Raw genomic sequence first — 13,938 nt, forward strand, 5'->3', positions numbered from 1 at the left:
AAAAAAAAACAAGAAAAAATATTTGAAAATGAAAAATGTATTTTTATTCCACATAATAATTACAATAATTATAAATAATAATTAAATTTAATTATTTCAGGATTAACCTATTTTTAAATAAAAAAAAAAAACAATGGAAATTTATTTAAATTATTATTATTTTATTGTTGAAAATTTGAGGAACTTTAATATGAAAAAAAAAAAAGAAAAGAAAAAATGATGATTACAAGTTGATAATTAATATTGTTGAGATTTAAATTTCCATAGCTGGATTTGTAGCAACTTGATTGAACAATTTATTTTTAATAATTTGTCCCATAAGACCATGAACAACTTCAATTGTTGTTTTGCAACTATCACGTGTTGCTTTGCATAATTTATCTTCAGTACGACGTTCAGCTGAATCAGTACCAAGATAAAATGCCACACTACTACGTGAAACAGAACTTTCTGATTGTTCTAATTTATCAGATAAATCAAATATTTGTCCAGTTGTATAATCAGCATTTGTTAATAAACTTGATGAACTAAGTGTATTAACCCAATATTTATTCCACAATGAATCTAATAATCTTCTATCTAATGATGATTTAAAATATGTTACTTCAAGTGAATAATATTGTTTACAATGAACACCAAAATCTTCAATTTTATTTAATGGAATTGTTTGATATTCAGATGGTTCTTCACTTGCTGGTTTATATCCCTATAATTATAAAAATAATAAATAATTGTTTAATTTTTTATGTTAAAATTCATTATTTACCTTTGGATATGTTCTGAATGCACCAAGACAAACTTTACCAGCAGATATTGTTCTAACTGGATCAATGACAATAGCAACAAATGGCTCTTGGAAATTTTGATTGAGCATTTGTGTTGATACATCAATACCAGATAACCAACAACCATAACCAGGATGTGAATGATACCAACCTAAATATAACAATTAAACTTATCATCAACAATTTAATTAATTAATAATATAATGAAATAATAAATCAAAATATAAAATAACCTATTGCATTTTCTTGACGACCAACTTGTTTAGCTGCTTCAATATAACCAGTCATGTATTCATATGCTTGTGCTTGTGCATTAACACGAGTTTCAGTACCTTCAACTGGTAGTGCAAATGAATCCATAACAATCATTGTATTTGCTGTTACTTTTCCAAGCAATAAACCCATAACTTCAAGTGTACCACCTGAACGTGCATGCATAACCATTTTTAACAATGCCAATGCTGATATTTTTATATCTTTAAAAAAATGTGGACTAAAAGAAATTGCAAAATTCATTATTATTAATTATTAACTATATTATTTAATTATTGTTTTATTTAATTTACATACTCTTTTTCCCAGGGTTTTGCAGCAAGTATATCTTGTTGTTCTTTTTTGTCATAACGATAAATTTCATCAGCAGTACTTATTGTCTCAATGTCATTATTCATTTCCCATGTTTTTTGAGCAATTGTTGTTTGATCACTTGTTGATGTACTTGCCATTATTACAAATTACCTTTTTTACTATTGTTATTAATTATTTAATTATAACAAATATTTTATTTGCAGCCTTCCAAGTTGTATATTTATTTTCTTGTGGCTGTGTGTTTTCTTTCTTCTTTTTTTTTTTTTTTTTTTGGTGGTGTTGGTTGAGCAACACCAGCGCTGCGATCAATCAAGCTCATCATCATGAAATTAACAACAGAAGGTAAATAAAAATTTCAAATTAATTTTAAATCTTGGGTAATTTATAATTGAAGAACTCCCAATAGGATTTTTTTGCATATTATAATTCTCCGAAGAATTATCTATAGATTAGATAGTAAATCTTAATTAATTAATACTAATTAAACTATTAACTCACAAAGAAAATTAATTTCACTCCAATATTCTCCAAAAAAACTCCAATAGAATATAAGTATAACAGCTTATTCTAATTCCGTCAAACTTAGGCTAATTAGATGGGAACTTGATGGAATAATTATTATAAATTGTTATTGACTATTGTAATTTTTATTATTTTATAATTCTAAAATAAAAAAAAGTATTAGTAATCATTAATTATAAAACTATTCTGTTTTTAAATTATATAATTTTCATCTTTTAATTTTTAAATATATTTATTTGGTCAAATTAATCAATAAACAAATTTTTTTTAATCATAATTTTTATAATTTCTTGATAATCATTTATTTATTTATTTATAGATTTTTTTTTTTAACAAGTTATTAATTTCTAGATCGTATAATAATCAAAATTATGATGAAAATGATAAAATTATTATATGAATTTTATGATAGACACACAAACAACTTGACTGAACTTTTATTTTTAAAAAAATTTATATTTATTTTTAAAGTTTCCATGCGTTTCGCATCATCAAATCGAAATATGCATCATGATCAATACTCGCACTAATTGCACTGTAATAATTTAAAAATTCTTCCTCAGTTACCTGAAAAAAATAATCAACAATAATTACAATTAAATAGTGAATTAAAAAATTAAAATTAATAGTTAAAAATTCTATTACAATTCCATCTTTTGTATTGCCTTCTTCAAAGTTAGCTAGAAATTTTTTTAAAATACTTTCTTCATCTTCTTCACCACTAATATAACGTGGATGATATTTGACATTATAAACACCTCGTAAATCATCAATAGTTACTTCACCATCACCAGTTTTATCAAGTTTTTGAAATGCTTGCTCAATGAGTTTTTTTCGATTGTCATTTATCGGTGGCTAAAACAAAAAAAAACAACAAAAACTCTAATAAACTTGTAAAATATTAAATTATATTGATAATATAAATTGCAACTAACACGAATTGCAACGAGAAATTCTTCAAGGCTTATTCCACCACTGCCATCAGTATCAAGCTTCGCCATAATTTCGTCAACTTCTTCTTCAGTAAATTCGAAACCATATTCAGCAAGACCATCAGTGATCTCATCTTTACTCAGCTGTTTATTTCCATCATTATCTAATTGTCTAAATATCCTGAAAATATATTTTTTTTTTCAAATAAAATATTAAAATCAATCAATAATCAATTTACTTAATTGCATCGGCTGAAAATTGTTTGTTTTTTTGTTTTTTTTTACCTTGAAAAACCGAGAAATCCAGTAGCACCTCTTGTCAAACAAAGCAGCTGAAGTTTTTCGATTGAATCAGCTGCATTATGTATTGCACGTTGTGAACGAGTTATCATTTCAGTTTCTTGTCTTGTCGTTGCACTTACTGGTCTATTAAACATGACTAAATTTTTTTTTTTTTATAAATTTATTTCACTCAATAGCTATCTAATCCTTTTATTCTCTGAAATAAAAAGTTTATTCTGTCATTTTTTTATGTTATTTAAATTACATATATAATAAAGTGATAAAAAAAAAATAAAATATCTAAGCACGGAATCGAACTGACATGATGACGTTTCTCTGAAACCCAGCGTTCTACTTTTTATTTCGAAAAATATATATTATTATAGAAAAATAATAGTTGGAATTGTCACGAGAGACAATAAATATTATTTTAGTTAAATTATTTTTATTTATTTATACAAGGAAAAAATTAAATAAAAAAAAAAAGGAAACAGATGGTGTGTCATGTACAACATCAATAAATTATGACTATTATATTGTTATCATTAAAATATGATTCATCATTATCAGCTCATTAGTAAAAAACATATTTGGGTTAAATAAATTTAGAAAAACTTGTTGGTTTGGCTTTTAAAATAAACATATTTCGATAGAAAAAATTCGAAATAATAAAATCGAAATATTATAAAGTTCAATCATAAATTCTTATTTTATTTAAACATATTGTTTATTAATTAATTAATTAATTAATCTATTTATTTATTTATTTACAAAGAAAAAAAAAGAAATTTTTAATATTTAAATTTTAATTATAGTCAAAACACTGGACATGTTAAAAAGTTTAGACACAAAGACATAAATTGTTTGGATAAAATTTATGTATATTTATGTATATTGTCATAGATCACCCTACAAAATGTATATATGCAAGTGTGTAACCAGTAAAAGTGTTACGGCTTGGGGATATACCAGTAACATCGTGCATAAATGATCAGATAATAATCGATCGTTTTTATATACCCTTATCACTCTTTGGTAGCTTTGTCACATTCCCTTGATCTATTTATTTATCTTTAATTTAGGTGATATTTAATTTTATGCTCCTCCATTTATTGTTTTTAATAAAATAATTTAATTTATCAATAATAAAGATATTTAAAAAAATTTGTACTTATAGTGTTTAATTAATTATTTGAAAAAATACATTTTGAATTTACGGAATTGTTGATTATTGTTGTTAATATATAAACGAGTTTTAAATTTTTTATTTTAATATTTGTATTGTTATAAAATATTTGATAAGATGTGCTTTTAAATTAGGATAAAAATAGATATGTCGTTAAACGATAATCTATATTAAAAAAAAGAGATTGAACCGGCGAGAATTGAAAAATAAAAGTTTCAAAAGAAGAAAATAATACGTAATTTTGGTGAATAATTTATGTGATTTATTTATTTTAGGTACTTACTTTTGTTGATAGATTAATGTCAATTATTGTGGCTTATAAAAAAATAGTTAAAATGTAATTTTTAGTTGATTTATAACTAAACAAGTTTCGATGTTGAATAAGCACGAATGTGACAAAATCATAAATTTTTCTTTTTACTCTCTCTCTGCGCGTGACATTGCGAGTTGCGCAGTAAAAATTTCTTTAATTAATAATATTGTTTTTGTTGCTACAAGTTTCTCTTTTAAAAAAAAAAAAAAGTCTCAATTAGATATTTCACTCGAGTGCATGTTATTTCGAAATTACAAAATGAAAAAAAAATTGTTTATTAATATATTTTTACAAAAAAAACAATACTTTACAATTTTTTTAAATTCCAAATCGTAAATTTTAACAATAAACAAAATTACTATCAATAAAACATACCTTATTTAGTATTTATTTAATGACAATTTAATAATTTACATACAATTAATTAAATGAAAAGTAAAATAATATAATTAAAAAAGAAAAAAAAAACTTTTGATTAATTAGCTTATTTAAAAAAAAATAATCAATATTGAGCATAATTTATTTTCTACAGCCAATAGAATTTAGTGTCATCTCTTCTCATTTGTAATTTAAGAACATGACGATAAATTTTTAATGCTGGACCAAGAAGAAGATCCATGCCAATCAATACATCTGATCGTTTCATCAGCAACAATGAGTGTCCATCAATATCCTTTTAATTTTAAATATTAATATTAGTTTTACCTTGTTCTAATCAAAAAAAATAAATATATTTATATAAATTTAGATATCCTTACCTGTACTCTAAACACTTCAGCTTCTTTTGGTCCAAATAAACGTGCAAAATATTGATATACTTGTTCAGAAGTCCAATCTGAAGCATCAGGTATATTTGGATCAATTGAATCACGATTTGATAAATCATTACTATCACCTAAGCTTCTTGTTGGTGATACTTGTGGACTCAATACAGGTGGTAACGTTGATGGATTTGTTGGTGTATCTGGTCTTGATGTTATAATACTTAATACAGGTTCTTTTAATTCTTTCATTTCTTTGAAATCTTTTTGCTCTTTTTGTTCTTTTATTTTTGATGATTTTTCTGGTTTATCTGGTTTATCTGGTTTATCAGAATTATATTTATCAGAACAATGACAACATTTCCATTTTGTTGATGATTTTGAAGGTATTTTTGGTATATGACATGAGTGATGATATGCATCATTACAATTCATACATGACACCATATTTCCCTGTAATAATTATCATCAATAAATTAATTAAATCATTATAATAATATCAATAAATTATTTATTACTTACACATTCTGTTGTTTCACTACAAACAACACAAGTTTTACATCTTGCACATTGCCAGCTGTATCCAGTTTTTAATAATAATTCTTCAGGTGAATATATACAACTTGGATGAGCTAATAAAAAATAAAAAATAAATATTATTATTAATTTATTTCTATAAAATTGTATTCAATTAAATATTTACCTCTAAGTGTACAATCACGACAAGCAACAAGACTCTCAGGTTTATCTTTTGTACAAATACTACACTGTCTATTTGGTCCATCTTTATTATTAATTTTTGGTGATAATTCAATTGGTTCTTGTGGTGCTTGAATTGTTGGTTTTATTATTGATGTTGATTGTCTTCCTCTTTTACGTTTTACAACATTATTATCTGATGGATCAAATACTTTTCTTGCTCTCTAAATATTTATACAAATAAAAAAAATTAATGCTTGTTTTTTTTATTTATAATTATTATAAACATTATTAATATTTGTTATTAAATTAAATTAACGAACATTTACCTTACGCCTTGCACTTCTACCACCACCAGTACCACTACCACTAATATTATTTGACGGTGTTGGTGATGTATTTGTTGAACTTCTACCGGCTTCATCTTCATCTTTATTATCATCACTATATTGTTCTTCAACTTCACGACATTTTTTTAATGATTCTTTTAACTCCTTAGCACTTCTTTCAAATTCTTCAAAGTCAATATCTAAATCCATTGAATCATCAGCACGTACTTGTAAACGTTGTTTTCTTTCTGACTTGGAAGAACGTTTTAGGTTAGAATAACAATTATTATCATCTTTTAAATCACGTTTTTTATTATCATTAATTGTTTGTTTATTATTAATAATATTACAATAACGTGATGATAAATAATTATTTGATTCTTCAGATGAATCATGATCTTTTGATAGATCAAATGATGTTGGACTTTGTTGTCTTGATGTATTTGATCGTGAATCTTGATTATTACTATCAATATCATCTGGATATTCTGGTGAATTACCACTTTTAATTGATGTTTTATTTGTACCACGATCATCACTACTTGTTTCACTTGAATATCTACGATTATTTTTATCGTTATCACTTACTAATGAATAATTACCATTTGTTAACATTGCAATATTACCAATTGTAACTTGTTTTATTAAAAATTCTTCAATTGTTTTACGTGATATTGATGATGGTAAATGATTAATTAATTGTTCAAGTAAATGTTGTGATGGTACACCTTGATATAAATAATCTGGTTCTTTAACAAGTAATTGAGTTATTGATTCATTAATTAATGATAAATTTAATTTTTCTTTGACATATACATCTGGACGATTTTTATATAATTGTAAACGTGTCCAATTTAATGCATTACGATAACTTTTATTACCTTTATAATCAACTTGTATTACTTTTTCACTTTCAACTAAACGATGTAAATCATCAATTGTATCTTTAGCATCAACTGAATATTTTTTTAATAAATAATGACATATTCTATCAGAATCTGGACGTGCTTTTCTACGACGAAGTTGATCAATTGCTTCAAGTATTTTTTCCTCATTTAATATCAATGTTTCAGCTATATGTTGTTGCATTTTATCTTCTCTATTTTATTTTTTATTTTTTTGATTTTTTTTATCAGCTTTAATTATACTCTCATCTACAAAATATAAATTAAATAAATAAAATTTTTTTGTATTAAAAACAGACAACAGCGCATGACAATAAATTAAAGAGAAAAAAAAAAAAGAAAGAAATATTTTTATTAAAATTATTATGATGACATATATGTTATAAATAAATGAAAATTTATAATTTTACAAATATTCATAATAATAATAAATTTTTGACTGAAGGATTTTTTTTTTTTTTTTTTGTTTATTATTTTCATGCAACACCTGGAGTAAAAAAATACTCAACAGGATGAAATTTTATTTTGCAAAAAAGTTTAATAATATTATTAAATTATTTGGTAAATCTACCTGATGTTTATCTAATTAATTACATTGCAATTTGCAATACATAAACTGCTCTTTTAAAAATGTCAAAAAAAAAAAAAAAAATCCCCGTGTGTTGGACGCTGACGACGACAACAACGCGTGTGTTTTTACAATTTTTATTTATTGAAATAATTTTTATCATTAAATAATTATAATATAAAATTAAAATAATAATAATAATTTATAATTTTTTAAAAATAATTTAATATATATTTTACATTTATTGAAATGTTTTTTTTTTTTTTTAAAATACGACAAAAAAAAAAAAACATTTTTTTTCGAAATAAATGAAATGAATTATGTAATTTGTAGAAATATACTTACAAAAATTATTTTTGAAGAACGTGTTGCATTGGGTATTTAATTATTTAATTAATTTTTAGTTAGCTGTGAAAATTGTATATATTTTGTGTTGTCCGATGAACCAATGACGCGGGCGCGGTTTTGTTACCGGTGAATTTTACTTTTTAGGCGCAAGCAATGCAGTCGCGCGAAAGTGTCTATCAATGCCGAGAGAATTATTTTTTTTTCATTTTGTTATAATATAATTTTATTTATGCTATTTGGTTATTATTATTATGTAAAATATAATATGTTATGTATCATTGAGATACACATAGCTTTGTGCAAAATAATGTTAATAATTTTGTTATTTTGCGAGAGAAAATATCGGAGTATATTTTATGGTTTTTTTTTTTTTTTTTTACTGAACCATCACGGATCGCAACCGTTGTTACAATGCTGCGCAATGCTGGCTTTAATTCCCGAAAAAGATTCTCGTTAAATAACCATAATTAATTTCCAACAATTTCTAACGACACTTGCGCTGTCAAACGGCTGAAATATTCACTAATTTTAATGATTTCTTCTTTACCAAATGGCAGTTTTTCATTCAAATTTTTGGCGGTTTTTTTTTTAAAGCACGATAAACTACTGTTATCTAAAATGAAAAATAATAATAATAAAAAGTTTGGGCAATAATGCTGGACTTATTGATGAATCATTTTTTATTTTTTTTAAAAAAGTTTTTAGTGACGCATTTGATTGTTATCAAAATGTAAAAATACATAAAAATTGAAAAATGAAATTTACTTTATTTAGTTGGTGTTTAACATTCACCTTGAAAATTTACCTACACAATAATTTCTTGAAAAATTAACACATTAAAAAAGAGACAAGCTTAAAAAATCAAAATGAAAAATTGTACGATAATTATGTTAATTATTTTTAATTGGATTTTATTAGTAAGTTTGAAAAAAAATTTAAAGAAAAAAATATATTTAATTTGTTCATTTCAGCAAGTGTTTTAAAGTTGTTATTAATTTTATTTTATGATGAATCATCTAATTTTTTATATTTTAATTTTGTCTAGTTAATTGGAATTGGAATAATTTTGTCGGGACTTTTAATTGAAGCAAATAATTTGGATTATATCGAAAAATTCAAATCAGAAATTGGAAATTTCAATGATTTTCCAAACATTAAATTAATAATTATTGGATCAATAATATCATTGTTATCATTATATGGTTTTTGTGGTATTTCAACAAGAAATACTTTTTGTCTAATTCTTGTAAGTGCACCATAGAAATATTATCTTCATTAAATTATAATAAAAATGTTTAAAATATTTTTATTTATTTTTCAGTATGTTGTAGCTAATTTGTTGATGATTGTTGGCTTGATTGTTACAACAACAATTGCTTATTATAATTTTAAAGCTGTTACTCCAGATGAAGCTGAAAAGTTTATTGTTCTTCGATTCAATAGTGATAAATATAATAATGATAATAATACTAAATTATTTATTGATGAATTTCAATCACTTGTAAGTATTTTTTTCATTTATTTAATAATTTTTATTTGAATATATTATTATCGTTATTTTATTTTTCAGCAACAATGTTGCGGTAATGAGGGTAAAAAAAATTACATCGATGATGGAAATTTTCCACAGTCTTGTTGTTCACAAGATGACTTTGATAGACAAACTTGTTATAAAAATTCTTACAAAATGGGTTGTGTTACTAAAATCCCTGAAATGATGCAAGAATTAAATGCAATTATTTACAATAAATATAGTGAAAGAAAAGTCCTTTTAACAGCTGCTATTGTCATTGGAATTAACGAGGTAAAAATATAGTTTTACATTTAAAATTCTTTACATAATAATAATGCATTATTTTTTTGTTTTAGTTTCTATCTGTTGTATTGGCATTAAAATTGGCACAATCTATCGCGAGAAATCGACGAAGATCTTATGTTGCTTAATTTTTTTTTTAAATAAAAATATAATATTTAATTACAAAATGACAATTAATGATGTAACAAAAATATAGATAAAATAAAATACACATTTTATAAAAGAAAATATTTTAAATAAAATATAAATATAAAATATAAAATGAAAATTTAAATAATATTATAATATAAAAATCTATTGGTTTATGTCAATATTGATGATTAATATTTTTTTTCTTGTAAGAAAATAATTTAAAGTTTATTTTTAATTTTATTTTATTTATGTCACGTTGGCGAATAATTATTAGGTATACTGTTATCAGTAAAAATAAAAAAAACTTAATATATTTGTGACTCTTTTCGATAAAAAAATTATCTCATTATAAGAATACTGTTCTCTGAAATAAAAAATAATAATAAAAAAAAAAAATAAATATAAAAATGTTAACGAAATCGTTTTCCGTTGAAAATTGAAATTTTCAAAACTCCGGCGAATGCGGGTTTTTTAATTACGGAACCATATTTATCATTATTATTATTATACATAATATATTTTTTTTTTTAAATATTTATTTGAATATAAATATTGTCCACAAAAATAACAATGATAACATTTCAACCTAACCTCAATATAACATGTATATATTTTTAACTATATACATAAAATATTTGTTGTTTCTTTTCTAGTTGTAATTTAATTTCTAAAAAAATTTAAAAAAGTTAACAGTTATTTTATTTTTCTACTTAGATCAAAAACTTTTACTATTTCTATTTTTTTAAATTTTATTCTATTACTATTTAAATGAAAGATCGATAAAAAGAAATACCGACTTACCGATCGAAATATATTAAATTTTTGTATAACAAATTAACATTTTGTGTTTATTCAAATTACTATAAAAAATAACAGGCAATATTAAACAGGTGATAGATAAAAAATAAAACAGAAAAATCGGTGAAAACTCGGAGAAATATCTTCTTTTATTTTCAATTTTACAAAAAGGATAAAACTATATTTATTAGTTTTTCCATAATTTCACATATTATTAAATACTTGTTAATTATTTTTACAAAAATTTTAAGAATAAAGAATTAAATCTATTTATTAAAAGAAAAAAAGAAGAATAAATATTACATTTTTTCTAATAAACGTAATACCTTTATGAAATAGATGAATATCATCATTGATTTATGATTCATCAATAAGTAAATCACCAATTATTTTTTCTGGAATGTAAATGTTGAAATTATTTTTTGAATTTCATTTATCAAATTTTTATTGATAATTACATTACATGGTAAATTAAAAGTATATGAATTTGTCGAGTATATTCAATAACTATATACATGCTAATAATATTTCATTTACTACTTATTAATAATGAAAGTTAATTTGGAATTTTACTATACTTCAAAAACATCGGTAGTAAAATTTTAAATATATAACTATCAGGCTCCATCTCAAATGTTTTCCCATTCTTTATGATATATGTATAACCAACCATATAAAATTAATAATGGGCTTACAAGATTTTTTAAGCACTCTCGTTGCTTATCATTGCAGTATAAGGTAACTTGTCTCATAAATCACGAATGAATATTTGCGTATGATAATGTACGACCAACCATTTAGATTTAATTATTGGTGTACAAGATTTTTCAAGCACCCGACGACCACAGTGTATATACAAAATAATATCATTCTTACGATATTCAGTTTCCTGATCAGCAGCCATAATTGTATTAACTGTCATATTAGTGTTAAAGAGATGAAGATGTTCAAGATCTGGACAATTCTTTATGAATTGAATGATACCAGAATCACTGATTTTTTTGCATCTGGTCGCTTCAAAAGATATTAAACCTTTTAGTTTGATGATAAAACTATTTGTTACACTTTTAACATTGCTGACATTTAATTTTTGTAATGATTCCATGCTAGTTATGGCATTAAGGCCTGTTTCAGTAATGCAGTTGCAATTAGATATATTCAAATACTTGAGACTTTTACACGTAGTAGCAATCGCAGAAATACAACAATTAGTAAGTTTACGTAAACCCGACACATTTAAAGATTCAAGGTATTCTAATTTTGATAACTCATCAAAAATGGTTACAGGAATAACTGGTTTATCATCATCATCATCATCATTTTCAGTATCATAATCAGTATCAATATCAGTATCATCATCATCATCGTCATCATCATCATCATCATTAAAATCACCATAATCATCTTCATAAGCAATATTAGAAGAAAATGAGCTATGTTTATAAGAAATTTCCAGATGCCTAAGTTTTTTACAATTTTTTGATATTGCCAGTATTAATTCATCGCTGATGTTATATGAAACAAAAAATTCTAAATATTCAAGATTTTTTAATTCTGTTAATTTTTTCAGAACGGTTTCTTTCACTTCTCTCTTAAACGATAAGTATTTTAAATTATTGCAATATTTGACAATTTTAAGTGCTGAGTCATAATCAAGGAACCAAACAATAGTGAGATATTCCAAGTTATTATGGTTTTCCCACTTTTCAATTGAAGCCACAAAACGTGTTTCAGAAAAATATGACTTTGACACATTAAAATATCTTAAATTTTTACATGTATTAAAAATATCCCTTACAAAATACATAGAGCCACCACCAAAATTTTCAAAAAGATGGATATGTTCCAAATTTACAAGCTTATTGAAAATACCAGCATCCGAACGTAACCATCGAGAGCAGATCGAAGAATTTTCAAGATTTAGATAAACAAGTGTTACTTTTTCTGATATTTGTTGGATAATAGTGTCGAGATCGCAGCCGCTTAATGTCAAGCTCTGAAGGTTTGTGAATTTTTTTAAATCCTATAAGAAAAGATAAAATTCAGTTTCAATAATTCAAGAATAATGTTAATTGCATTTACTTATATTATAGAATTAATTATCAACAAGTACTTACAATAAACCATGGTTCTCCAAACCAGTCTCTTTTAAAAATGACATGAATTTCATTAATTTCTTCTGGCAGGCTACAAAGTATTTCAGATTCCAACTTAGTTGTATGTCTAATCACCAGATTAATAACATGTATTTTTATAATTTTTATTTTATTTAACTTTTTGAATGCTCGAATATAGTCATCCTTATTGACAGCCAATTTGTCGTCAAACACAAATTCAAGTCTTGTTAAATTTTTGCAGTGTTCACCAATGATGGGCATGATACTTGAGGTGCAAATTTCTGAAAGAATTAATTCTCGTAAATAAATACCGAAAGTTAACATCAAGTTTTCAACATATGATTGTGTCAGCAACTGGTTATTATAAGCACCACCAATTGTATGGCTACATTTGTATTTTTTAATGTCATACCACGCTAGTTTACAGACTTCTCTCCATTTGGTACAAACTAAAAAGCAAAAAAATTAAATAAATAACATTAATATATGTATATTGAAAGAATTTGAATTTCAATAATCACCTTTTTGCATGTTCATTCTGTCACATGTTGGCAGCAGCATGAAGATTTTTTCTAATGAATAATGATCCAGGAAGTTGATAAAATCCATCTTTTGGTCAACATCATCAGAAAGTTGTTGTTCTTCCTGAACAAGACGGACTCGTTTTGTACTTGACATTATTGGGTTCTTCTAATAAAAAACAAAAAATACCTCTATATATTTTAACAGTATAATGATGATAAATTTAAATTATTGTTGGGCGATTTTGTATTTTGCAAAAAATGATGAGATTAAGGTTGCTTCCCAGTCGCATTACCGAACCAATATGTATGCTACCTATGCTACGAAGGGCCCGT

The 13,938-nt window shown here is 24.1% G+C and overlaps 4 protein-coding genes across 4 annotated transcripts; 1 reads left to right on the top strand and 3 right to left on the bottom strand.

Annotated features, from left to right (window-relative positions):
• Nucleotides 1–19: 19 nt before the first annotated feature.
• LOC122848973 (COP9 signalosome complex subunit 5) lies at nucleotides 20–1,649 on the bottom strand. Its single transcript, XM_044147470.1, has 4 exons — nucleotides 1,356–1,649; nucleotides 1,019–1,278; nucleotides 767–936; nucleotides 20–706 (listed from the first exon to the last, which is right to left on the bottom strand). Exons 1-4 carry the CDS (start codon nucleotides 1,508–1,510, stop codon nucleotides 254–256), a joined length of 1,038 nt encoding a protein of 345 aa, XP_044003405.1. The 5' UTR covers nucleotides 1,511–1,649; the 3' UTR covers nucleotides 20–253.
• A 459-nt stretch (nucleotides 1,650–2,108) lies between these two features.
• LOC122848982 (calcyphosin-like protein) lies at nucleotides 2,109–4,707 on the bottom strand. The gene is made up of 5 exons (XM_044147482.1): nucleotides 4,579–4,707; nucleotides 3,113–3,326; nucleotides 2,831–3,008; nucleotides 2,541–2,750; nucleotides 2,109–2,462 (listed from the first exon to the last, which is right to left on the bottom strand). The coding sequence occupies exons 2-5, from the start codon at nucleotides 3,262–3,264 to the stop codon at nucleotides 2,361–2,363; spliced, it is 642 nt and encodes a 213-aa protein (XP_044003417.1). The 5' UTR covers nucleotides 3,265–3,326; nucleotides 4,579–4,707; the 3' UTR covers nucleotides 2,109–2,360.
• Nucleotides 4,708–4,980: 273 nt separating this feature from the next.
• Nucleotides 4,981–8,631, bottom strand: LOC122848955. Its single transcript, XM_044147449.1, has 6 exons — nucleotides 8,216–8,631; nucleotides 6,398–7,551; nucleotides 6,073–6,292; nucleotides 5,892–6,001; nucleotides 5,367–5,822; nucleotides 4,981–5,281 (listed from the first exon to the last, which is right to left on the bottom strand). The coding sequence occupies exons 2-6, from the start codon at nucleotides 7,484–7,486 to the stop codon at nucleotides 5,135–5,137; spliced, it is 2,022 nt and encodes a 673-aa protein (XP_044003384.1). The 5' UTR covers nucleotides 7,487–7,551; nucleotides 8,216–8,631; the 3' UTR covers nucleotides 4,981–5,134.
• Nucleotides 8,632–9,417: 786 nt separating this feature from the next.
• On the top strand, nucleotides 9,418–10,162 carry LOC122849463. Its single transcript, XM_044148164.1, has 4 exons — nucleotides 9,418–9,429; nucleotides 9,540–9,719; nucleotides 9,789–10,022; nucleotides 10,088–10,162. Exons 1-4 carry the CDS (start codon nucleotides 9,418–9,420, stop codon nucleotides 10,160–10,162), a joined length of 501 nt encoding a protein of 166 aa, XP_044004099.1.
• Nucleotides 10,163–13,938: the final 3,776 nt, after the last annotated feature.

This window comes from Aphidius gifuensis, linkage group LG2, assembly GCF_014905175.1.
Source record: "Aphidius gifuensis isolate YNYX2018 linkage group LG2, ASM1490517v1, whole genome shotgun sequence".
Lineage (NCBI taxonomy): Eukaryota > Metazoa > Arthropoda > Insecta > Hymenoptera > Braconidae > Aphidius > Aphidius gifuensis.